At 41.0% G+C, this 27,195-nt stretch overlaps 1 protein-coding gene across 1 annotated transcript in view; it reads right to left on the bottom strand.

The window, feature by feature from the left end:
* SYT9 (synaptotagmin 9) overlaps window positions 1-26,839 on the bottom strand; it is a gene marked incomplete at both ends in the record, with an annotated part of 148,960 nt that extends 122,121 nt beyond the window's left edge. Inside the window, one exon of the mRNA XM_080690007.1 lies at window positions 26,695-26,839. Within this exon, the coding sequence (XP_080546133.1) occupies window positions 26,695-26,839 (145 nt within the window). The remainder of the gene's footprint in view (window positions 1-26,694) is intronic.
* Between the last annotated feature and the right edge of the window lie 356 nt (window positions 26,840-27,195).

Genomic DNA, 27,195 nt, shown 5'->3' with positions numbered 1-27,195 from the left:
AACAGTGAATGGACATAAGGATCTTTCTGGGGTGGTAAAAAATGTTCCCAAACTGATTTATACTGATGATTGCGTAACTTTATAATTTTACTAAAATAAATTATCCTCTTAAAATGGATGAATTATATGACATGTAAAATAAAGCTGCTTTTAAGTAAGGATATGGCTGAAACGAAACTGAGAAAAATATAGTAAGTTTTTTTTTGCATAAAAATAATTTAAAATTACAATAAGTATACATAAATAACAAGTACTAGTACAACAATGGGCTTTGTAGTGTTTTCTACTCTTGTAGTCTTAAACTCACTAGGGTGCATTACATAATTCTTTTAATACAAATATACATTTATTTTACTATAATTTAACAGAATTTGTGCATTTATGTGCTTAACTGAAGCTGCACACCAAGATTTTTTTTTCCTATTGCTTTTGCTGAATTAGTGGTATCCGTATAATTCTAGCCTCAGAAAGTGCTTTTTTCTGTATCTTCTCTAAGCCATGGAGTAGTTTTAAAAGTATATGAATTCTGAAGCATTTCAAGAGGATAATCTGATAATTTTCTATCAAAATAAGTAATATACATAAGCTCAGACAAAGCAATTTCCCTTCCAATAAAAATATTAACAACCACTCTTTCCAGATAGTAGACATACTGATGACTTTGTTTTTGTGCTCATTTATTTATTTATTTATTTTGCAATGAGAACTTAAGTCTGCAATGACTATCATGGTTCCAACAAATAAGAGGGATGATATATTAATATGTTAACATTTTTCTAAATCTGACCTAAAGAAATATCTAAGTCTATAATGTTCTATGGAGACAGTTATTTGACAATCTTTCAGTTTCTTTTAAATAGTTTTACACCTACTCTGAGATGTTTGTTCTTTCTGCCCAATTTCTATTTATATATCATTGGCACGTATGCATTTCCTTGTGCTTTGTAATTCCTTCTATTATGAATCTGTTATTCATCCTCTTGTCTTATATTTTCTCCACTTTTTCTTGTTCAGAATAGCAAACTATTATCTACATTTCATGAATATACATCTTGGTTTTGTTTACTAATACCACTTCTTTGGTTTTGCTTTTTGATTTTTCACGTAAAATTACTTAAGATTTATTAATTTATTAATTTATTTATTAAGTAATTTTAATCTTAAGTCTAGGAAAAGATCAAACTAAAGTAGCATGATGTCGACAAGGTTCTTTTGGTTTTACTGATGCTCTGTTCTTGTGTGTTTGTCGGGGTAGGAGGGTACTGGGATGGAGCCCAGGAGTGGTCTACCACTGAGCTCTACCCTTAGCCCTTTTTTATTTTAGAGATAGGGTCTCACTAACTTGCCCAGACTTGCCTCAAATTTGTGATACTCTTCCCTCAACCTCCCAAGTGTCTTTGATTACAGGTGTGCACTACCACTCTGGGTGTTTTGCCCCTACTTATTTTGAATTACTTTTTCTTTTTTAGACTCTTAAATTCAATGTTTGGCTTATTTATTCTATTGCTCTATTTATTTCCTATAATAAGTTGGAGTTAGAAATTTTCATCTAAATATAGCTTTGGCTGGATTTTACAGTTTTGGTAAATGTGATCTCCATTCGATTGTATTTTCTTTTTTGCTGTTGTGTTTTGTTTTTGTGATACTGGGGGTGGAACCCAGAGGCTTTCTACCTCCGGGCTATACTCTCAGCCCTATTTTATATTTTATTTGGAAACAGGTCTCACTAAGTTACTGAGAGCCTCACTACTTAAGTAGCTGAGATTGGCTTCGAACCTGCACAATCCTCCTGTCTCAGCCTCCCAAGCGCGGGGATGACAGGCGTGTGCCAGCACGCCTGGCTCTATTTAATTTTCAACGTCCATACTCTTAGCTCCCACTTCTTCTCTTCTTCCTTCTCCATCTCCTTCTCCTCCTTCTCTCTCCTCCCCTCTCTGTTTATATATTCAAGAGATCTCTCAAAGAAAGAACTCAATTTTCAGTTGTTAAGGATTTTGATGGTGTTAACTATCCACTGATAGTTGGATCATGTTATGGTCAGTAAATGTGGCCCATACAATTATTACCTTTTGGAGTTAATGTTTCTTTTATATAGTCTGATCATAGACTGATTTTTTTTTTATTTTTAAGTGGAACATACTGAAAATGGCATACATTCAGACTGTGCTTGGTGTCCTCTCCCCCTGTTCCCCCTGCCCCCCTTCTAACAATGAGTTTTCCATGTTCATACTTTTACACATATTTAGATGTAGCTCCTCCATTAATCAACCTCAGCCTTCTTCCTCTCCTATCCTTCCATTCTAACTTTGCTGAGGTTTCCCCTCCATTATCTGGAGTCCCTCTGGTATCCCCAATGTTCCCTAGTTTGAGCATATTAGAGAAAAAATATGTCCCTTCTCTTTCTATGCTTGGCCAATCTAACTTAGCATAATGCTCTCCATTTCTTTCCATCTCCTTCTGAATGACCTGATTTTGTTCTTCTTTATTGCTGAGTAGAATTCATTGTGTGTGTTTTCCATAATTTTGCAATCCATTCGTCTGTTGATGGAGACCTAGGTTGGTTCCATATTTTGGCTACTATGAATTGTGCTGCTATGAACATGGGTATGCATGTTACTGTAGTTCTCTGATTTCAACCCCTTTCAGAAAATACCCAGGAATGGTATAGCTGGATCATATGGTGGATCTATTTAAAATGTTTTCTAGACATGATTATTCTCTTAGTGGGTACCAAATTTCTATAAATCAAACTTCTATCCTCTATTTATTTATTGTCTAGTTGATGACTTGTATTATTACTGAAGTATAGTAGCCTCCCAAATCTGATGTTTTATCTCACATAATGTTAATAAGATTGGTTCTATATATTTAAACATTGTTTTATTAGTTAAATGCTTATGAGCCAGAGGTAGTGGCATGTGAGCCAGAGGTAGTCGCACATGCCTGTAATTCCAGTACTTGAGAGACTGGGACAAGACAATCACAGGTTCAAAGCAACTTAGCAAGACCCTGTTTAAATAGAAAATAAAAAGGGCAGTGAGTGTAGCTTGGAGGTAGAATCACCTTGGGTCAACCCTCAGTAGTGAGGGGGAAGTTTATGACTACTAAGTTCTCATTGTTTGTTTTATTATTTATGAATATAAATCTTATATAATGACGTGTCCTAGTAAGTATATTTATTATAGGAATATTAGTTTAATTATCATGGAGCTTTGGAAAAAGAGCAGATAAAGATAACATAAAATCCATAAGCAAATATTATGATCTTATTTTGATGTACTTAGTGAAAACATTTCCCGAACACTGAAAGAATCAAGTACTTATTCAGAGCTAACTTTGACCCTCTTCTGACAATCCCCCATGTTCTCAACTGCATTAGTGAAGCCACTATATACTACCACTATTTAATTTCTTGGAGTTTCCCTGGATCAGATCTAAAATTGCTCACAGCACTATAGAATATAACCACAAACCCCAAAGCATCATCTTTTACTATAATGGCATATTCTGTAGTGTGCTTGCTTTATGAATGTGCCAAATTTAACTCTCTAATTCCCATATACTGAGGCACTGGGAAAACAGTTGTGATTGAGTTACTAAAGCACAAAACAGAGAGACTTCCGGGAAGATGGCGACCGAGAAAAGTGGGGCTTAAGAGTCCCACTAACAACCAATCTCCATTACCACAAAAAGAGCGCCTTTCATAGCCAGAAAACACCATCACCAGAAAAACAAAAAAAAAAACCACCAGGCTCCAGAGAGAAAGCAGACTGAGAACAGAGCTCAGGGCCACAGAGGAGACACACGCGCCCGAGGACGCGGCAGCAGCGCCATACTGCCGGCGGCAGTGGCGAACTCAACGGACGGCTACAGCAAGCCAGGTGAGCCGCTGCGGAACAGCCAGGCGGGATCTTTCGGCGCAGACAGCATTTAAAGCTCCCAGTGGCTGAGCTCAGCACACGCTGCAGGGATTCAGAGTGGAAATCAAAACCAGAGAAGAAAAAATACGCCAGCCTCATGGCCGAGGGCGTGGCAGCGGCGCCATATTGCCACCGGCGGCGGAAGCAGCAGTGAATTCACCGAGTCCAGTACAGCTACATCTGCGTACTCAAGAAGAGTGAGTCAAATTGCGGGCCACAGAGGAGAAATCGCAGTATTGGGCCTCCTGGGACTTGACCCAGTGAGGGAGTGGTGGTGGCAGAGATATCACACCATAGGAGAACGTGCAACCTGGCACCCCCCATAGTTTAAAGCAGCCTCTATCGACTCCCTGGGTCGGAGACTCTGTGATACAACCCAGTAAAGGAGTAGTGGGGTCTGAGATAATACAGACTCGAGATCCAGAGCACCTTAAGTGAAGTCATAGTGACCCAAGGGAAGAACCCAGAGAAGGCACAAACTTCTGAAATCATGGGAAAGAGGAATAACACTGGAGCAATGAATGCCCACAACTCCACAACATCAGAACCCGATAAAACAGAAAATCAGAGATTTCTAGAAGATCAAATCAGGAAAATAACTATAGAAATAATAGAGGTGCTTCGAAAAGAACTCAGAGAGAGCCAAAAAGAGATAAAGGATGCAATTAATGAAGTAAAGGCCTCAATTCAAAGCACAAACAACCGATTAGACCACATGGAGAACAGAATCTCGCTCTTAGAAGATGAGCAATCCAAAAATGAATGCATAGTTTCTAATCTAGAAAAAAATATCCAACAGCAGGAATCTGACATTGAACAAATATGGGCCCATCTTAAGAGAGCTAACCTAAGAATAATTGGAATAGAGGAGGGAAAAGAAAGTGAAACCAAAGGGATCAACAATCTCTTCAAAGAAGTAATAGCAGAAAATTTTCCAAACATAGAGCAAGAGGTTGATACACAGGTTCAGGAAACTTATAGAACTCCCTTTAGACAGGATCCGAGAAGAGGATCCCCACGCCATATAATTGTCAAAATGACCAATGTGGAAGCCAAGCAGAGAATCTTAAAGGCAACAAAAACAAAGGGCCAACTGACATTCAGAGGCAAACCAATTAGAATCACTCCAGACTTCCCAAACCAAGTCATGAGAGCCAGAAGGGCTTGGAGTAACATATTCCAAAATCTTAAAGAAAACAACTTCCAGCCAAAAATTTCCTATCCAGCAAAACTTTCTATCAAATTAGATGGAGAAATAAGAAGCTTCCATGACAAACAGAAACTGAAGGAATTTATGTCTTCAAAACCAGCGCTAGAGAAAATACTCAAAGAGATTAACTACAAAGAAGAAATAGGTAACACTCACCAGAACCAGAGAAACAAGAGTTTCCATCCAACAGACAACTAAGATTGGTTATCTGTGGAGATTCATTATTTATGTTAGTCTTTTACCTATCTCTAAATTGTATTGTTTGCCTTTATTGTTGTTAATTTTTAGGATTTCTAGTTGGAATATTAATATACCTTCAGATATAGCATTTGGAAATATTTTATCCAATTCTATTAGTAACTTTTAACTCTGTTTACATTGTCTTTGGATATACAATATTTTCTTTTATTTTTTAGGGAGTTTGTATATTCTTCTGTTGCCTGTGCCATTGAAATCATATCCAAGAAATCACTGCCAATTTCAATGTTGTGAGGTTTTATGACCCAGATTTTCTCCTAAAAGTTTATAGTCTTAAGATTTATATTTAGGTCTTTTATCTATTTTGAGTTAATACTTGTATATGGGATTAGGTAAAGGTCCAATTTTATTCTTTTCCATGTAATTATTATTTTTCAACAATATTTAGTTAAAAGATTATTATTTCCACCACCAAATCTTCGTGGAAACCTTGTCAAAAATAACTTGACAATATAGGGAAGAATTTAGCTCTAGGCTTGTATTTAACTCCAATAGTCTATATATCTGCCTTTAGAACAGTACTACACTGTTTCAATTATTGTAGCTTTATATGGTTTGAAATCAGAAAATATATATCTGCTAGCTTTGTTCTTTTTCAAGATCGTTTTGGGTATCTAGAATTCATATTCCATATTAGGATAGATTTTTTTCTGAAAAATAAATATATAAATATATGATAGTTTCACCTAAAAAAAAACAGAAAAAAATATGCTCTAGTAAGAAAGAAAGCAAAAAGAAATATTGAAATGCTATCTTTAAATCATCAAACGCTTGGTATCAGACAAATGAAACTGTTATGTGAGATTATCATTTTTAATTTTGGATAAATTGCTATAATACTAGATGTCAACCACTAAGCCAAGCATGGGAAGGAGGGATGGGGAGAGAATGGGGTGGGGATCGGGTGGGGGCTGACTGGGCGATGTGTGCATGTATGTCTACAAAAGTTTGTATCCCACTATGATGTATGAATACAGTGCACCAATAAAATAAAATTTAAAAAAAAAGAAAAAAAAATAAAGCACAAAACAATATAAAAATTAAAAGATAAAAAAACAACATAATGGAAAAAGAGCTGTGATTTTAATATTTATCAGTCTGCTAAGTGGATCCTTCAAACTGAACCAAAAGGGATTAGAGTTCCCCCTCCTAGAAGCCTCTAGTAATCCACACAAAAATGGCCTCTAAAACAGGGTGTCCTTAGAATCAATGAGGTTTCTACCAACAACATTGAAAAGAAAAAATAAACACTTAGGAGGATTTTCCAGATCTCTTTGTAGACACTCTCTGAAATAGATCCCATAACATGGATGAATTTTAACACCCTCAAAAAAATTAAAGTAATATACACAGAGTACTTTCAAAGCGCCAGAAGAAGGATGACCTATAAATTCAGGATATTACAATGACATTAAATCCAAAGTCGCAGTCGTGGTAGAACAGATTAAAGAGCAAGCAGTCCTTTTTTTCATTCCCTCTGAAATAACCTGAGAAGCCTTTAGAGCTAGCTCAGCTAGGCCAACAACTGGCATTCAAATTATTTGAAGAAATAAAACTGAAAGTATAGTAAAAGGTGATATCTCTGCATAAAGTGTTAAAAGAGGTCTCCTCGTTCATGTCATTTATTGCTGTTTCGGGGCTTTGTGATAAGAAGCAAGCATACTGCTAGATAATTTATAGACTACAAGACTCAAGCAACCATGTTCTTCTCTAACCTCATGGCCTTTACAGAGTTTATTTCCCATATGGTTATCCTGAATCAAGAACAAATGATCATCATATTGCAATCCCAGCAATAAACAAAACCATGGTTTTAGTTAGTGCTAGAATACTTCAGTTACATCCTACAGCTAAATTTTCTGCTGAATTTCTTACTAGTTGTGCCCAAAGCAGCTGAACTTACTAATAATTTAAGGTTCTTCCCATTGTGAGTAGAAAAAGGGTATCAATGATACATAGTAAATGCATTTTTGTGTTTGAATTTCTTTACCTAATATTTTATAAGAATTTTATACAGATGGCTAGAGCATTTATTTTGACAACAGGGCTATAAAAAGAAATTTCAATTCATGTAGGCCATTAATGCATGTCATTTGCAGCCCTGACTATATTTTAGGTGTCACCCTGAAGACTCTGATTTAATCAATCAGGACAGGGCAGTTATGCCTTCAAAAGTCCCCCAATTGATTTTGATGCATAGCCAGACTCGAGAACAGCTCTCCAAACACCTTGTATGAGGCCTTATAGTTGAACTATTCCTCAGCCTCCTTCATTTCCAGTAACTTCTTCCCAGTGGTCCACCAGACAGCTGCCCTGGATGTCTGAACCAGATCTCACACATCTTCAACTTGATGTGTTTAAAATTGAGACCATTATTTCCCACAAAACAGTCTTGATTTCTAGTAATAAATCTAATAAATCATTGGAACATCCTCAAGGAACATACATCAGACACCTAGTGTCATATCCACAGCCCAGTTGTGCCAGAGCAGTGGGTAGTTTGTGGACAGGCTAAAGAAAGTGCCTGAGACAGCATCAGAAATAACATGGTGCAATAGAGAAAGCTTAAAAGAGATCACTGGTGGCTCCAAGAAGAGTCCAGGGTCCATGGACTGACAGACAGCACCTCCAACCCTCACAGTGCTTTGCCAAGCAGCTCTTCCTCTCCCTCAGAGCACTTCTACCAGTAGTGGCTGGGCGAGTGACACATACCATCTCTGCAGTGCCCTCAGTTTTCATCTGTTCCCCCTCATGGAAGGGTTTTATATGTCAGGCTTCAGAAGAAGTGGCATCATCAATATCAGCCAGCCTGCTTAGTTTGCTCACATGAACAGCATACCAAGGAACAACTGTCCTGGCACACAGGCAAGAAAGTAGCTTTCTACAGATATCACTAGCTTGCCCTTGTTCCCAGTATGCATGAGAGAAAAGCTAGTGGTTTTCAGAATAATATATATCTGGACTTTCCTGCCCAGGATTTCTCTCATTGTTCCATTAACTTGGCTAGGTTTGTGGGAACATCAATAGTGCATACAGGGAGATAGTGCTTTGATAGCCTACCTTTTCTATAGGGACAATATATCCAGGAATCAGGATCCCTCTGCTTTGCATCATTGCACCAACTATTTTACCTCTAAGTTATTTTTATTTTAAAATCACCCTTTAACTCTGCCTAAATTAAAACTAACAGTCTATCACCTGCTGATGCTCTCTCTAAAATCCCCCAGCTGTAACTCTCTAACTGCATGGCTGCACCACTGCCCCACAACTACCGTGTGTGTGTGTGTGTGTGTGTGTGTGTGTGTGTGGAGAGAGAGAGAGAGAGAGAGAGAGAGAGAGAGAGAGAGAGATTCTACCTCAAGATACACCCCCAACACTATTTTTTTTAAATTTTGAAACAGGGTCTCACTAAGTTCCTGAGGCAGGCTTTGAACCTGTGATATTCCTGTCTCAGCTTCCAAGGTACTGGAATTTCAGGCATGAGCTGCCATGCCCAGCTACAACTACCCATTTTGCTGCAGACATCTATCATTCTTCAAATCACTTCATCCATTCCCAAAACATCCCATTTGCTGGCTTGCTGCCACTCTCTTCAAAGCCACTTTCATCATAATTCTTGGTTAATTCAATATCCATGTAGTGATAGCACTTGCAAAACCCCAGCCCTTCTTTGAGCTTCCTCAGAGCCTCACACTGTGGTCTCGCTCTGGAGCTGGTCATACCAACAACTGCAGTTCCTCCATATCCTGAGTTTGAACATCCCACCCTCTGGCCCCATCCTCTACACTGCATTCCCAGCAATTATCCCACCCCTCCAGGACCTACAATCTACTAATCCTACCAGATCTTCCCTATCCCTAATTCTCCAATGGAACTTCAGTGTTGGTCACTGTAATCTCTCCATGTTGTTCATCCTCAACTTTTTTTTTTTTTTTTGTCTTTTTGGAACTGGGGGTGGAACCCAAAGCACCACACCTGCAAAGCAGGTGCTATGCCACTGAGCTACATCCCGGCTCCCATCCTGAACTTTTTTGCCACCATTTTATTGTTATACACATACACACAACCCCAGTTTAAACATAAACTTCTCCAATTCTCACTCCTGCATAAACACAGCTGAACACGGTAAGAGAAAAACATGCACCCGTGCTGATGGATATCACTTTAAATTCATGACCATCATCTTGGAGCAGGCCCTCAGTACTACGCAGCAATCACACTCCATGTCGCTAATCCACTCTCTTCCACTCCCTGGACAATCACTTACCACTGTCCTGTCCTCACACTTCCCTCACTTCCGACCCATACTCACCCTCAGCTGCTCACTTTGCGGAAGCCCATTTCACTGAGAGTGTTAGAGCAATCAGAATACAAGCCTCTAAGAAATCCTGGCGCCACGGCTACCCCCTCCCCCCGTGCCCAGGTATGCTGCCCTGACTCCTTGACAATGAACAAACTGTTGAAAAGCTCACCCACGCAGCGCGCACGCCGCTCCTGCAGCTCAAGCCTCTGCATCATTCTTTCTTTCTCTCCAGTAATATGAACATGCATTTAACCTTCTTTTTTTAAAAACTGCACTTTGAGCTGGGCATGGTAGCGCAAGCCTGTAATTCCAGTACTTGGGAGGTTGAGACAGGAATGCAGGTTCAAGACCAGCCTCAGTGTTAGTGAGGGCCTCAGCAACTTAGTGAAACCCGGTTTCAAAATAAAAAATAAAATATGGCCAGGAGCATAGCTCAGAGATATGGCCCTGGGTTCCATCCTGGTACCACAAAATAAAAATCACCCTTTGAATGATTTTCTTCTCTTTTTCCCTTCACAACATAATTCAAGAAAGTTACTTATATTCCTTTTCTTCAGTTTCTCTCATTCCTTCTTCCCCTTCCTCCTTCTCTACACCCCCCCCCTATGTATGGTGTGTGTGTGTGTGTGTGTGTGTGTGTGTGTGTGTGTGTGTGTTACTGGGAATGAATCCAGGAACACTTCACTATCAAGCTACATCTCCAGTCCTTTATATTTTTTATTCTGAGACAGGGTCTTGCAAAGTTGCTGTGGCCAGCCTGGCACTTTTGATCCTCCTGCCTCAGTCTTCCAAACAGCTAGAATTACAGGTGTGCATCACTGCACCTCTCATTCTCTTTTGAAGAGATCCTAGTCAGACTCTGACCAACCCCACTAGTCCACACTCCTCTAAGAGTCACTCACTGCAAGGTCACCAGTGAACTTCGACATTGCTGAACTCAGTAGTCCCTTCTTGGCCTTTATCTCTTTTTTTATACTTTTATTGGTGTGTTGTAGTCTCATGTCATAATGTAGTTCATAATGTTACTGATGTACGTGCCCAAAGCACTTGGTGAGTTTTCCCCCTGTTCCTTCCTCATTCCCTCCTTCCCCATCGAAGATATTGAGATTGGGACTGGTATTCTAACATATGTAAATAATATAAGTGGAAGTGCTTCCTTCATTAATTCTCCCTCTCTACTCTCCTACCTAAAACCACCTCCCCCACTGCAATGGAGTTTCCTCTCCATTATCTAACGTCCCTTTTGAATACCAAATACTACCTACCTTCTGCATAGGAGAGAAAACATATGACCCTTCATTTTCTGTGACTGGCTAATCTCACATAACAATGTTCTCCAGATCCACCCACTTTCCTGCATACAACACCATTTTGTTCTTTTTTACTGCAGAGTAGAATTCCACTCTGTGTTTATCCCGTAATTTTATAATCCATTTATCTATGATGAACACCTAGATTGATTTTATAATTGGTTGGGCTATTGTGAGTGTGCTGCTATAAACATAGATCTGTATATATTACTATAACATTCTAATTTCAGTCCCTTTGGAAAGATAGTCAGGAGTAATATAGCTGGGTCACATGGTGGATCCATTCCCAATTTTCTGAGAAATCTCCACTCTGATCTCCATAGTGCCTATACTAATTTGCAATCCCACCAACAGTATAAAAGAGTTTTTATTTCCCCACACCTTTGCCAGCATTTACTGTTGTTTGGTTTCTTGATGATTGCTATTCTGATTGGGCTTGGATGGAATCTCAGTGTAGTTTTGATTTCCATCTCCCTGATTGCTAGTGATGGTGGACATCTCATTTGACCTATCAGCTGCATTTCACACAGGGGATCATTCCCTTCTCCAAGGAATATTTTTTTCACTTCTAGGCCATCACCCCTGATTTTTCTCCTACTTTACTTGCTGGTCCTTCTCAGTCAGTCTCCTGCTTAATTTCTCCTTGCCATTCTAACTTTTAATCGGTTGTTTGACTTCTTTTCTATCTTCATTCACATCTTGGTAAGTGCTGTGGTCTGAATGTTTATGCCCCACCCCAAATTTAATCCCAAACGTAATAATATTAAAAGGCAAAACCTTTGGTGAGGTGATTATCAAATAAGGGCAGACCCCCATGGTTGGGAATAAGTACCCTTTGAAAGAGGCCCCACGGGAGCACATTTGCTCCTTCCACTGCGTGAGGACAGAGAGAGAAGGTACTATCTGTGAGGAATGGAGCTACACTTGACACTGAATCTCAAGTACCTGATCTTGGATTTCCCAGCTTCCAGACTATGAAAAATAAATATTTGTTATTAGCCACCCAGTTATTAGCCACTGGATAGACTAAAATGGTAAGTTTAGTGTTTTGGCTTTAAATTTCCATCCATGTGTCTTTGGTGCCTATTCCTATAGTCCAGACCTTCTCCTTGAAGTCCTGAGATATACATTCAACTGTCTACCCAAGAACATCACTCCAGCAACCACCCTCCCTGTATCCCACATCATGGATTTTTGGTCTCTGCACTAGGTCATCCCCATTGCCTTAGTACTCGTAACTCTCCCAACTTAAAAATAAATAAGCCGGGCGTGGTGGCGCACACTTGTAATCCCCATGCTTGGGAGGTAGAGACAGGAGGATCGCGCAGGTTCAAAGCCAGCCACGCTGGCTTAGGAGACCCTGTTTCCAAATTTTAAAAAATATAAAAAAAATAGGTCTGGGAGTTTAGACCAGAGGTAGAAGGGTTTCTAGGAACCCCAGTACCACCAAAAAAATAAATTAAATAAATAAATAGATAAACAATGCTTCATCTCATGTCCTTCACCGGCAATTATTTACCCATTTCTCTGCTTTTATCTACAGAAGAAAAATAATGAAAGAACAGTCTTTCCTCACAGGCCCAAATCCCCCTCCCTCCTTAAGATGACTCGAATCAGGCTCTTGCTCCCAACTGTCCACCAACGCTGCTTGTCTGATTCCTCTCTCACTAACTGCAATGGCTAGCACTCAGTCAGCTCTTCATTCTCTTATATTTCAGCATGGCTTTTGGTTTAAACTCCTTCTTGGTTTTCTGGTCCCTCTTTATTAGTCCTCCTTTATGATTCCTCAACTCTTCAGACTGGGGATTTCCAGAACTCAGTTCCCGACCCTTTTCTCCTCTATTCACACTGCCTCCCTAGATGATTTCAGCTGGACTTATTTTTACACCATCCATATGCCAGTGATGCCCACATGTATATCTCCATTCCAGCTATCTTTCCCAAACTCCAGGCTCATCCAGCCTCCTAGTCTATTTCTTCACTTGACATAGTAATAAGCCAACTTGACACATCAACACTGAGGCTCACCATCATTCCTCTCATTCTCACTGTCATTCCTGATTCACCTGTCTTCCACACTCTACATCTATTCATCAGTAAATCTAGCCAGTTAGCTACCAGCCACTCAGAAGTGGCCTTCTCACTACCTCCACTGCTACCCATCTGCTCCGAGCCCTCACCTGCATTCTTACAACCTCATGACTGCTCGACCTGATCCCACCCTTTCCCTTGGAAGTCTGCATTCTGCATGTTGATCAAAGGGATCCTTTCTCTGCTTAAACCTTTCTACTGTACTCTGAGTACAGACACATTCTTTTAATGGCCTGTAGGCTCTACCATCAGACTGCCATCGCCTCTCTGACCTCCCCTACTACTTCTCTCTTCTTTGCAAACTTCATTACAATCCCACTGGCCCCTGGCCAATTTCTGAACATGCTAGACATTCCCCCACCTCAGGGCCTTTATGCCAGCTGTTGCCCTGCCTGCAAGGCTCTCCTCCCTGACTTATGCATGCCTTCTCCCACATCTCCTTCTGACCTTTACTCATAAGCAAAGTGCCATTTTAATCTCCATGACCTTTTCTCTTACCATGCTTTTTCTCCTTAGGATGTATTACTACCTAACATACTATGTTATTAACTAATTTATTGATTAATGTATTATCACTTTCCTCTCATCAACATGTAAGTTCCACGAAGCTTTTTGCTTTCTGTTTATATAATACTGCTGTATATACTTTATATGTATAATATTGTATCTAGGTATCTGGCATAGTACATACATTCATATGCCACATAATGACATCTTGCACAATGATCAGGTGTATACGATGGTGGTCCCATAAGATTGCAAGAGGAGCCAGGTATGGTGGCACACTCCTGTAATCTCAGTACTTGGGAGGCTGAGACAGGAGGATTGCAGGTTCAAGGCCATCCTCAGCAACTTAGCTAGACCCTGTTTCAAAATTTAAAAAAAATAAGGCTGGGGGTGTAGTTTGGAGGTAGAATGCCCCTAAGTTGAATCCCCAATACCGAAAAATATCTAATGGAGCTGGAAAATTCCTAACACCTATTGAATCTTAGCTCTTATGATGTCATAGTACAAAGCATTACTCATATAGCTGTGGTAAGGTTGGGGTACAGAAACATACTACACTGCCAAGCACAGTTTTCCTGAACACCATTTGTTTAAAAGGCTGTCAAAACAAATGCTTTTGGCACCATTATCAAAAACTGACTGGCTATAAATATGAGGATTTATGGATTTATTTGGGTCTTCTATTATGTATCATTGATCCATATGTCTGATTTAGTACCAATACCATGCTGTTTTTATTACTATCACTTTGCAGCATAATTTGGAATCAGGTATTGTGTTGCCTCTGGCATGATTTTTATTGCTGAGTATTGTTTTTGGCTATTATGGATCTGGTTTTCCAACTGTAGAAAAAGTTGAATTAAACCCCCACCTCTCATCCTATACAATAGTCAACTCAAGATGAATCCAATACCTAGAAAATAGACCAGAAACTTTGAAAACTGCTAGAAGAGGACACAGGACCAACATTTAGGCACTGGTAGAAACTTTCTCAATAAGACCCTGAAAGCTCAGGAAATTAAAGCAAGAATAAATGGGATGACATTAAATTTAAAAGTTTCTGTGCAGAAAACCATCAAGAGTCTACAGAGGGAGCCCACAGAATGGGAGAAGATCTTTGCCACTTACATCTCTGATAAACTAATATCTAGAATATACAAATAGCTTAACACACACACACATACACACACACACAATCAAAAAATAAGCTATTGAATTGAATATGCACTTCTCAAAAGAAGAAACACAAATGGCCAATAAAGATATGAAAAAGTTCAACATTCTTAGCAATAAGGAAAATGAAAATCAAAACTATATTGATTTTCCATCTAACTCCACTTAGAACAGCAATCATCAAGAACACCAACAATAATGAATGCTAAAGAGAGTGTGGAAAAATAGGAACTCTTCTACACTGTTGGTGGAACTACAAACAAGTACAGTTGCTACGGAGATCAGTGTGGAAGTTTCTCAGAAGTTTGGGAATGGGGCCACCGTTTGACCTTGCAATACCGTTCCTAGGCATCTTTTTAAAGAATTGAAGTCAGAATATTACAGTGATACATGCATATTCATGTTTATAGCAGCAAAATTCACAATAGCCAAATTATGGAACCAGCCTGTTTATCATCAACAAATGAATAGATCACAAAACTGTGGTATATACATACAATAGAATTTTACTCAGCCATTAAAGAAAAAAATTATGTAATTTGTAGGAAAATGGATATAATTTGAGAGTATTATGCTAAGCAAGATTAGCTAGGCTCAAAAATTAGTTATATATTTTCTCTTGTATATGAAATCTAAAAAAATATTGGAAAGCCGAACATGGTGGTACACGCTTGTAATCCCAGCATTTGGGAGGCTGATACAAAGAGGATCTCTGTTTGCAGACTTTCTCAGCTACTTAGTGAAGCCCTTTGCAATTCAGTGAGACTCTGCTTCAAAATAAAGAATATAATATAGGGCTGGAGCTGTAGCTCAAAGGTAGAATGCCCCTGGGTTCCATTCCCAGTACCCCAAAAAAAAGAAAAAAATTGGGAAAGAAGGGTAACATCAGATAGAAGAGCAGAGACTCCAATGGAGTGATGAATGAGGTTAAGAGAAGGAAAGATGGGGAATGGAGACATAAAGAATATAACAGTTGAAATAATTCCACAGTCGGGAGTGGTGGTGCACACTTGTAATCCCAGCATTCGGGAGGCTGAGACAGGAGGATCACAGTTTGTGGACAGCCTTAGCTACTTAGTGAGGCCCTTTGCAACTCAGTGAGACCCTGTTTCAAAATAAAGAATAAAATAAAAGGCTGGGTGTATAGCTCAGAGGTAGAATGCTCCTGGGTTCCATCCTTAGTACCACAAAAAAAGAAACAATTCTATATAAGTATATAAAATAACTAATTTCAATCTTGAAGACATTTATGGAGATTAAAGGGACAGGGGCGGAACCCAGAAGAAAGTGCTCCAGGAGTTGTGCGCATGTATGTTCCTACCACTCTATAACTAAGTATGATGTCTAATTACGATGTGTCAAATAAAATAAACTTTATACAATAAAATAAAAATTAAAAAGCATAGTACATATAATTATGAGCAACAGATGGCCAGTTAGTTCAGTTGGTTAGAGCATGGTGCTCATAATTATAAACAGTACATAGTATTTGACAATGATCATAAATGACTATATGCTGGTTTATGTATTTAATACAGCATATTTTTACTTATGGCACTATTTCTTATAAAAATTACTGTAAACAGTATGTCATATTACACTGGCAGCAGCCTCAAACATCTCCTGTTTACCTCATCTCTTCATCAAATCAAGAGGCCATATCATGTGATTGGCCTATACTTGCCATCCAGGTTTGTGTGAATACACTCTATGATGTCCACACAGTGACCAAATTATCTTATAATGCATTTCTCAGACCACATAATGTCATGAAGTGACAGAAAACTGCACCTAGAAGAGCGCCTGGCATATAGTAGAGGCTCAGTTAACATCTGAATAATTATAATCTCCAATTATAATCTCTCCAGTCAACCTTCATTCTGTCTCCAGGATGATCTAATGAAAAGGTAAATTTGCTCACCTCAACTTTTAGCTTAAAACTTTATTTGAGTGGTTTCATAGTACCACAGATGATGCCAACTGAAATACTTCCAGGAGACACATATGTTCCATAAATATGATAAGCAAAGTGTATATGTGTATGGGGCACACATAAAAAGTAGACAGTGTGTAACACATCTAAGGGAATTCAATTTAATTATTTGAAAGAACTGTGTCTGTTACTTGGTAATTTCTACACAAAGAAAAGAAGAAGCATGTCTTGGTAGGCACTGGGTAGCCCTGCCAGGCTTACTCTCTCCAGGCCCTATAACACCAGAGAAAACATACTGCATATCCACACACCAGACAACTGTATTGCAATGAAACATATTGTTTTTTCATTACTAAATAACCAAGCAAGAAAGTGAGATGTCACTGTTGGCATAGTTAGAAATTATATCTGGGATCCAGATGTTTGAACAGATGATTAAACTTGCTAAAGGCAGTTTTTACAACTACTGGAGGTAATTATACTTGCGTTTCAGAGTGACATGATTGAGGATCTAGAATAGGTTATCTTCCATTCAGTGATTTAAATCTGCCAGGACCTTACACAGACAGAAAGACTGTCATCGCCACCAACTGGGCACACTTCCAATGAGGCACCAGGAAGACTTGAGAAGCTGCACCCACAGAACTTCCCGACCTGGAAATCTCCCTGTGTGCTTTGCTGAGAATGGATCCTCTGGCTCATGGCAGTCGATTGTATTCGCAAGATTTTATTTTTTTATTTTTTATTTTTTTGGTCAGAGTGGCCCAGCCCAGTCCTCAGTGGACTTTGACAATGGTATTTGAGGACTCCACAAAAGACCAATGTTTACTGGAGCACTCTTATCACTCAACACTCCCAACACACACTGTGCTTACTGTGCTTATGACCACCAAAGACCCCCTTCCCTCCTGTCTTAGAGCCTCTATAATTCCAAGAATACCTACCCCACCCACAAGTTCCAGGCAAACTGCTCCACCCAAGAACGGACTTCTCTAGGAAGCCTTTACAGACCCACTCAAGCCAGCTAATTACTTCTCTCCTCTTTCCCTGCACTGTATCCAGCACATCTCTCCCTTCCTGGTTTTATTAATTGCAATTATCATTTTACCTCAATTCCGTAGGGGCAGCAATCTCATCTAATGTATCTTTGAATTACTGGTGCCTAGCCTAGTACATAGCACTTAAGAAGCACTCGATGAATGCTTTTTCAATTTAACATAATTCTAATTAGAAAAGATTGATCAGATCACTAAGGCTAGCATAAAGGCTATATGAGAAAAGGGTGGAGTAAGGTGGGGTACGAAAGACACAGAAAAAATAAAAATATAAATTTCACTTTTTCATATTTCACATGAATAAAAGAAGTACTTTGAATTGGAAAAGAATGTTACAATGAATACCTCTTTATTGATGTATCCCTAATTGTGTGTGTGTGTGTGTGTGTGTGTGCGCGGGCATTCTCTCTCTGAGCTACACACCAAGCCTGATTTTATTTCTTATTTGGAAGCAGGGTCTTGCTAAGTTGCTGAGGCTTCCTGAAATTTTAAAACAAAATACAGTAAAATACACTGATTGCTTTAGGAAGCTGAGACCGGATGATCGTGGTTCGTGGACAGCTTCGGCTACTTAGTGAGGCCCTCCGCAACTTAGTGAGACCCCGTTTCCAAATAAAGAATAAAAAACAAGGCAGGGGGTGTAGCTCGGAGGTCAAATGCCCCTGGGTTTCATCCCCAACCCCTCCCAAAAAAAATTAATAATACATTGATTGCAGTCAGACAACATCTGTTAATTCACTATCAGGAGTTCCTTTTAGGAGCTTATTAGATAGCATATTTACATTCTAACTAATGCAAATTGATAAGAACATTAAGATTCTCAAAAATAAATTGTCACATAGAGAATAAACAGAAAATTTGCATGAGAATATTCAAAATATTAAATCCTACCAACAGATACAACCACGTAGAGATACTAAAACTGCTGAATTAGCAACCTTTGTTCACATCGTTCCATCAACTTGAGCTCATTCTTGATCATTTATCAATTTTATAAAAAGAAAAATTTTCCCCAAAGAAGTAGGGAATTATAGATGCATAATATTTACATTAGTGAAAATTAGAAGCTAGAAATGCCCCCAGTAATAGCTAAGTAAAAATATATGTAGTCCTCACAAGAATAATAATAATGATAATTGGGCAATAATGATTATTTATCATGGAAAAATTATAAAAACCATTAGTAATAATGGCTACTAGAGAGCATTTGCTACATGACAGCGATTGTGGTATTAGACATGCATTATAAGACAGCGACTAGTATGCGGTTACCAGCAAATAAAAATGCAGGACAACCAGTTCAATTCGAATTTCAGATAAGCAACAGATAACAGCTTTGTCTACATATGCCCCATGCAATAGCATGCATTATATATTTGAAATTTAAGTTGAACTGGCATCCTATGTTTTAGACATTAGTAACCCAGAAGCTAGTAGTTTATTTTACTGATGAGAAAACAAGGACAGAAAGGTTAAATAACTTGTCCAGGGACATACAGCTAATAAATAGTAATACAATGCTATGTTTACAAAAAGGTAAAAGAAAAGCCAGGCTTAGTGGTGTATGCTTGCAATCCCAGTACTTGGAAGGCTGAGACGGGAGGATTGCAGGTTCAAGGCCAGCCTCAGGTACTTAGGCTCTTTACAGCTTAGTGAGACTCTGCTTCAAAATATAGAATAAAAAAATTGGGCTAGGGGTATAGCTTGGAGGTAGAATGCCCCTGGGTTCAATCCCCAATACTGCAAAAAAAAAAGAAAAGAAAAGAAAGAAACTTTGCCTACAAATGATTACAAATAGGCAAACATAACTACTTATCAAGCAATTGCTCTGGGCACTGTGATACAATTGTGGTCCACTCCTATTTTACAGATATAGCAAATGAAGAGTGAAATCTGTTGTTCACATTTATTATGTTAGTAAGTGTAGGATCAAATTCTGACTCCAAAACTCTTCTTTTTCCCCTCCGTCATCTTGGTTTCCTGCCTAATTTCTCCTCTTTTTCCAGATAAGAGTGCTGCCAATGTTGATATAAACATTTTTGTGTCATAAAATACATGCTCCAGGATGCATGGACAGTTCAAGGAGCTCTGCAAAGTGCAGTCTTCAGGGGTTTGCTTTGGTCTAAAACCATTTTCAGAGAAAACTACCAAGTGAAACACTTGAAAGAAAAGTTGTGATGCGCAATTATGGCTGCCAGGAAGATCACTCATGGTAAAAACTTCTCCACAACTCAAGCTGTAGCTTCATTCAGAAAGCAGAAAGACACTCCTCACGTCCCCTTTTAAAATGAGACTGCTCCTCTCGCTAAGCTTGTCCCTTTCCTCTAGACCCGTTAGTGTGGGAACTTGTCAGTTCCTTCAAGTCAGTCAGTTAATAGAGTATGAATTTTTTTCTAAGCTAATCTTTCAGAAAATCTCACATGCACACACAAATATAAATGTACCAGTATGTTTTTCCAGTGCAAGCAACACCTAGGCTCTATACCTAACTGGAAACTTTAGGGTGATTTTTCCTTAGCTGTCAGGTTAAGTTTTCCTTGAGGGTTTTGCCCACATCAAAAAGTATATGCTTTTGATTGTTTGCTCTGAGAGAGGCAGCTGGCCACAGGGCTGCCTGTGATGTCTTTACCACAATTTGCTTTTGTTTTTCCCTCTTGATAATTACCTCATGACTAAAACACTCACTGGCCCATGTAGAGGAATCCCACAGAGATGAAAACACACTTGTTTAAATAAAATATTTATGAAGAAGCCCTAAAATGTCACTGAAGTAAATGCAAATTAGACCTTCACATACTGTACATCCAATATGCCACTCATTCCTTAGAAGACTCTATTTCCTGATTGCAATTAACATTAATTTTTAAAAATTAATCCCATTGTGCATAATCACACCAATCTCTATTCATAAAAATCCAGTGTTTTAAGACTGATTCTCTTTTGGCTATTTGGGAAAGTCTGAACTAAGGCTAATCTTTAATCATGATGATTATTTTGAAGATTTTTCCTTAGAAACTATACTTAATTATTATTTTGCATGTACAGTGCTTGACAAGTGATTCCACTATAATTCAACACAAGATGACATTAGCAAAACTTTGACATTCTGATCTTTTAATGAAATACTATAACACATATTTTATGTGTTTTTGGCTCCCCTCTCCCTCTTCAAATTAGGTAGATATAAGAGTAACATATTTTTAAAGAGTACTCAAAATAAAATATATTATCATAATATTTTCATCAGAAAATTAGAAAAGAGCTGATATGAATGCTAATTATATAAGGGTAGTAGTAGTCAAATTCCTTAGTTTTTAATACCACTTTTTCCTAATTTTGCAAGAAAGAAACGTGCGCTAAGAAATTACATGGCTCATTCTTTGCCTTATGGTCTCACGAGTTGTCCTCACCTGGCTGCATGTTAGAATCAAACAAAGAACTTAAAAGTATGCTGGTACCAGGTCTTACCCCCACAGGCTCTGATTTCATTGATCTAGGGTTCATCAAGTCACTGTCAGCCGTTTGTCGTTTGCTTTACTTGTTTGTTAGAGCTTCCTAAGTGTTTCAAGTGGACAGTCAAAGTTGGGGGAAAAAGCTTTTCCTAAATTAAAATATACTTACTTGGAGAGAGGAGTCACTAATAATGAGACTTGAGGCTCTGCTTTGCACCCTGACCTGGTGACCAATTTATAGACCTTGGATACAGACATACAGATGAATCTTCAAAATAAAACGTGTAGCAAGAATGGAAAGCCAGTATGCTGCATAACAATCCATTACTAAAATACTAAGATATTCATTTAACCTAAACTTGGGGGTTAAATCCATTATAAATATACAGAATAGAGAAAGTAGTACTAAGGATAGCAATTGTAAAAAATCCTTTGGAGCCAAGCGTGGTGGCACACACTTGTAATCCCAACATGCAGGAGACTAAGACCAGAGGATCACGGTTTGTGGACAGCTTCAGCTACTTAGCGAGGCCCTTTGCAACTCAGTGAGACCCTGTTTCAAAAATAAAAGGACTAAAAAATAGGGCTGGGGGTGTAGCTCAGAGGTACAATGCCCCTGGGTTCCATCCCCAGTACCGAAAAAAGAAAAAAAAGAAAAACTTTGGAAATTCTCTTGGACAGTAATTCATAAATTCTTAGTACACCCAAACCTACACATCCAAAGGGTTTCATATCCATAGATTAAACCAAACACACATCAAAAGTTTTAGAAAAAATTTGTGCCATACTGGACATGTACAGATTTTTCCTTGTCATTATTCTATGAACAACAGAGCCAAATAACTTTTTAGATAATGTTTACATTGTAAGCAATTTAGAGATGATTTAAAGTATATGGGAGGATGTACATAAGTTATATGCAAATGGTATACCATTTTATATAAGAGATATGTGCATCATCACATGTTAGTATCCTGAGGCAGGGGGACTCTGGAACCAAAATCCTGAGAGACAACTGCAAATGTGACACAACTACCCAAGAAGCCACTCTGGCTTAGACCCAAAATGGCCTTGGGCTCATTTATTTCTCTAAATCTCACTTTACTCATATATACCAACCACTTTTACCTTTTAGCCATCTTTCTTTTTTTTTTCTTTTTTTTTTTTTTTCCTTTTCTTTGTGGTACTGAGGATTGAGCCTTGGGGTATTCTACCCCAGAGCTACAGCCTCAGTCCTATTTTATTTTTTATTTTAGCTAGTGTGTGTGTGTGTGTGTGTGTGTGTGTGTGTGTGTGTGTGTTATTGGAGACTGAACACAAGGGCATTCTACCTCTGGGCTACACCCCAACCCTATTTTATTTTTTATTTGAAAACAGCATCTCACTAAGTTGCTAAGAGCTTAAGTTGCTGAGGCTGGCTTTGAATCTGCTATCCTCCTGTTTCAGTCTCCCACGTATGGGGATGACAAGCATGTCCCACCATGACCATTTATTTTTTAATTTTGAAACTGGGTCTAAGTTGATGAGGGCTTCATTAAGTTGCTGAGGCTGGTCTGGAACCTGAGATCCTCCTGTCTCAGCCTCTTACGTATTGGGATTACAGGCATGCACCACTATGCCCTAGCCATGCTTGAACTCTAATGGCCCACGACTCACTTGAAGATGCTGTAAACACACAGAAGCACATTCAGTGGGCCTGAGATTCTGCCTGTCTGACAAGCTGCTGGTGCTACTGGCCCACCTCACTGACAAGCACTCTGAGCAGCAATGCCTTGGAAGACTGTCAGGAGGGCCAAGTGAAACAACCTACATTAAGTACTTGGCACAACCATGGCTGGCATCCTACAAAGAAAACACTTCAAGGAAAAATGATAAAAGATGTTTAAACACTAGAAATTAAATTATCCAAACCTTTTTTTCTTCTCCAGATGTGGAAATAATGGGCCCAGAGAGGTTAAGATCGCTCCCTCCTAATAGCCAAAGGTATATAACAGAGAAGAGGAAATGATTTGATTGCAAAAACTATAAACAAGATTAATGAGTAGAAGCTTAAGACAGCTTTTAATTTTCAAAATCTTCTAACAATAAATGCTGCTCTACAACCAATGAGCTCTAGAAAATGAAGTCTCTGGTTACAAACTATGAGCCCAGACCAGTTGATGATATTGAAGAAGATATGCATACCTCAGGTCACCATTCAACAAGGCAGGTTAGCTACCTAAAGAAACATCACACAAAATACACAACAGGTTAAAACAAAACAGAGACCGCTTCATTTTCCTCTCTACTTCCTGAAATCTGCTCAGCAAATGGAGTTGCTTATGTCAAAAAGCTTCGGAATCATCCTTAATTCTTCTTCTTTCATCTTTCGTATTCCTTCCATCAATATATACTGCTGGGGCTCAGAACATAGCTCAATGACAGTGTGTGCCTTGCATGCAGAAAGACCTGGCTTCAGTCCCTAGTACTGCAAACAAACAGCCAACAACAGAAAACTAGTGGCCATACTTTAAAATTGTCCATAACCCAATAACCTCTCACCACCTCCATTACAACTCTCCTGATCTATCCTGAACTATTGCCTTTCTGGATTTCTGAAAGAGCTTCCACAGTATCTTCTCAGCACGACCTTAGTGCCGTCGCTTTGCTCAACACCATCTAAGGCCTCCTCTGTCATTCAAAGTAAAATCCAAAGGTCCTTATAATTGTTTATAAGACCCTCACATGATAACATGATCTGCCCTCTTCAACCCTTAACCATATTTCTTATCAACTGTTCATTTTTTTACTCTTCTCTAGCTACTCTTAAAATCAGTTTGTTTTCCTTGTTTATATAGTGCATGTTGAGCCCACAGGCATGCTACCTCCAAGATATACCCCTCACATGCACACTTTATTTTTTATTTTGAAATAGGTTCCCACTAAGTTGAGGCTGGCCTCAAACCTGGGATCCTCCTGTCTTAACCTCCCAAGAACTGGGATTACAGACATGTGCCACTATACCCGGATGAAGTCACTGTTCTTTGTATCATAACGATGATGATGCTCCTGCCAAGACCTTTGCACTTGCTCTTCCCTTTCCTTAAGCACACTGGTCTGTGACCCAGCCTTACCCCACCTCTGGAAAAAATTGAACATCCCAGATGCAGTGTCACCCTGTTATCCGCAGGGCATTACATCTGTTTTTCTCCTTGAATACCTAAAATCCCTTACTTCTTCGGGTAGCCGAGCCGTCTTATAATAGAATGGTGATCTAAGTTATGAACATTTTTAACATTACAACTGATCTTATACTACACCTCTAGCCCCACTCGTATTTACTGGTGGACGTGGAGCTTGAAAAATCCTGGCTCCCACTCGGAGAGCATGAGTACACAGCAGGGCAAGCTGGAAGAGGGTATTCGGATAGTCCTTTACAGGAAGGAAGTCACTCCTTTGCACAGACAACTTTCTCTGGGGCCGGGTGCCAGGGCCACTGTGAGTGCTTGCTCTGGTTCTGGTTCATGCAATGCAATAGCGGGGGCCCTCTTCACACACCGTGCTGTGCAGCACAGCCTCTCCAGCCACTCGGCTTTTTAGGGTTCGCAGATTAAGGCCACCGTGGGCTTGGACAAAGAGCTTCAGAGGGATGGAGATAAATGCATCTGATGTAAGAATTAGTGTGAGCAAGGCGAGCGAGGAAGGAAATGGAGGGAGACTGGGCCTGAGCTGAAGTGCCCCGGAGGAGAGGGTGAGCTTTCCATGCCATCTTTGGCCTCATTTCCTCTCACCTTGCACGCGCAGTCTCCCTCCCCTGCCTTCACAAGCTTTCGGACACAAACCGAAGAGCCAGAGGGGCATGCAGCTACCTCAAAACCGCGTGCCCTAGTTTAAGAAAGCAGAGCACTGCTTTCAGGAACTCAGAGAGCAGCAAGACAGACTCTTATCTATAGCTCCCCCTCAGCCCGGGGTGTTAGACTTCCTCTCCTAAGGAGGATTCTTCCTCACTCTTCCTCCAGGGCTGCCCAGTGCAGGGGCTGAGGACACAGAACCCGGTGGTGTCTGCATTAAAAGGGGCAGAGGCAGAAAATCAGCCCAAAAGGTTTGGCATGTTAAACATGCAATTCAGAGACAGGCTGCTCGCACCTTCCCTTGTAAAGTCCAAGGTGATGATTTAGGTGGGGTAAGAAGGAGAACCCTTGTCCGTGTCAGACAAAAAAGTGAGAGGTTTCAACACTAACACGTGCTTTGCGTAAATGAAGCCTGTTAAAAGTGGTCTCCTTGGCCCTTCTCACATCTGGGACACCTTCCTGGGGCTCCTGTGGGTGAGATGAGGCGCCCCTCTTGGCATCTGCGGTCTATGAGGCGCAGTATGAGCCTCACATAAGCTGGGCACTGAAATTTTCTGCAAGTCTCTGGGGGTCAGTATTTCTCCACTTCATTCTCCCCTTTGAAGCAGTACATTAGTGATCATTTGATAAACTTATTAATGTAACCACAGGCAGTACAGAACAATAATCTTTCTGTTTTCAAGAAAAGAAAAAGACTTTGAGTACAGAAAATCTGATATAAACTTTCAACAGCTGCCTCCCCCCGCACCCCCCCCCACACAATTTGAATATCCTATCAGGGATATGCTATTTAAGTCAAGCTCACTGTGAATCTCTTTAGGAGTCAAATAATTCTCTAATTTATCTTTTGGGTAAATGTATTTTTATATAACGGATGGGCTTCCAATGAGGTAAACTCCCAGGGAACGAGATGCATGCACAGCCGTAGCTCATTGCCAATACTTATGCCCAGGGATAGCAAGAGAAAAAGCCATTTTCTCAGCCCACTTCTACCAACCCACCCCAATGAACCTTCTTTTGAAAAAAAAAAAAATTCTCAAGTACTCAGGTTGGGAGAATATTCGAGAAAACGATTTCTCCAGGTAAGAAGCCGCTCCTGCAAACATCTGAAAGGACTGCTATCTTCCGGTGACCGGTAGTGGATGAGAAGCCCTGGGAGACAGGGACCCTCGGGGCAAGCAAATGGCTCTACTAAAATTCCCTCCTCCAACCTTAATTGGTCAAATGCCAAAAAAATAAATGAACTTTCCAAAGTTAGGAGCTTTGCAACTTTCACTGCCCATACCGGCAGGTGCACCCGCGGCGGCCGCAGAGCCCACCCACTCCGGTGGGCGAGGCGGCGAGCGCGGCGGGAGCCGGCGCCAGGCCCAGGCCGCGGGGAGCAGCTCCAGGCCCCGCCGCCCTCGGGACGCGCGCCCGCGCAGGGCCCGCCCCGTCCCGCCCGGAGCCCCCAGACCCGGGAGAGGGCCCGGGCCGAGCCGCGCCCCGCGGGATCCCAACTCCCAACTTCCCGGAGTTCCCGGGGCCTCGTCCCCCTGGGCGGGCCCGGCGGCCTCCGCGGCCTCCCGCCTCGGGGCAGCGCCAGGGGGCGGGCGCGGCCCCCGCCCCGCAGCCCGCCGGGCCCGGGCGGCGCCACGCGGCGGCGCGCTCACCTGGGTCGCGGGGCCGGGGTCTGGCGCGGTCCCGCAGGTGGTAGATGAAGTCGTGGCAGCTGTCGTGCTCCAGGGCCCCGCCGGCGCAGAGCTCGGCCAGCAGCTGCAGCGCCTGGTGACAGAGCGCGTCCCTGGCCCCGGGCATCGCCCCCCCGCATCCTCGCACCGCGCCGGGCAGGCGGGCGCGGGAGACAGCGCTCGGCCGGCCCGCCCCGAGCCGCCCCGGGACCCGCCAGGCACCGGCGCGCGCCCCCGCCGGCCCGGCCTCCCACCGGTTGCATGCAGCTCCCTCCGCCGGCCGGCCGGTCGGGCTCGCGCGGCTCCCGCCCGGCCCTCCGTGCTCCCGCGGCGCCCAGGGAGGCGGCGCCGCACGGCCCCGCGCCTGGCTCCCCGCGCTCCGCCCGCCACTCGCGGCCGCCGGGGCGGGGCTGGCGGGGCTGGCGGGGCGCGCGCGGCGGCTCGGGGCGCGGGTCGGGGCGCTCGCGGGCGCGGGACCCCGCT

This window comes from Muscardinus avellanarius (genome assembly GCF_963383645.1).
Source record: "Muscardinus avellanarius genome assembly, chromosome: 1".
Lineage (NCBI taxonomy): Eukaryota > Metazoa > Chordata > Mammalia > Rodentia > Gliridae > Muscardinus > Muscardinus avellanarius.
This window is presented reverse-complemented; position numbering and strand designations above follow the sequence as displayed.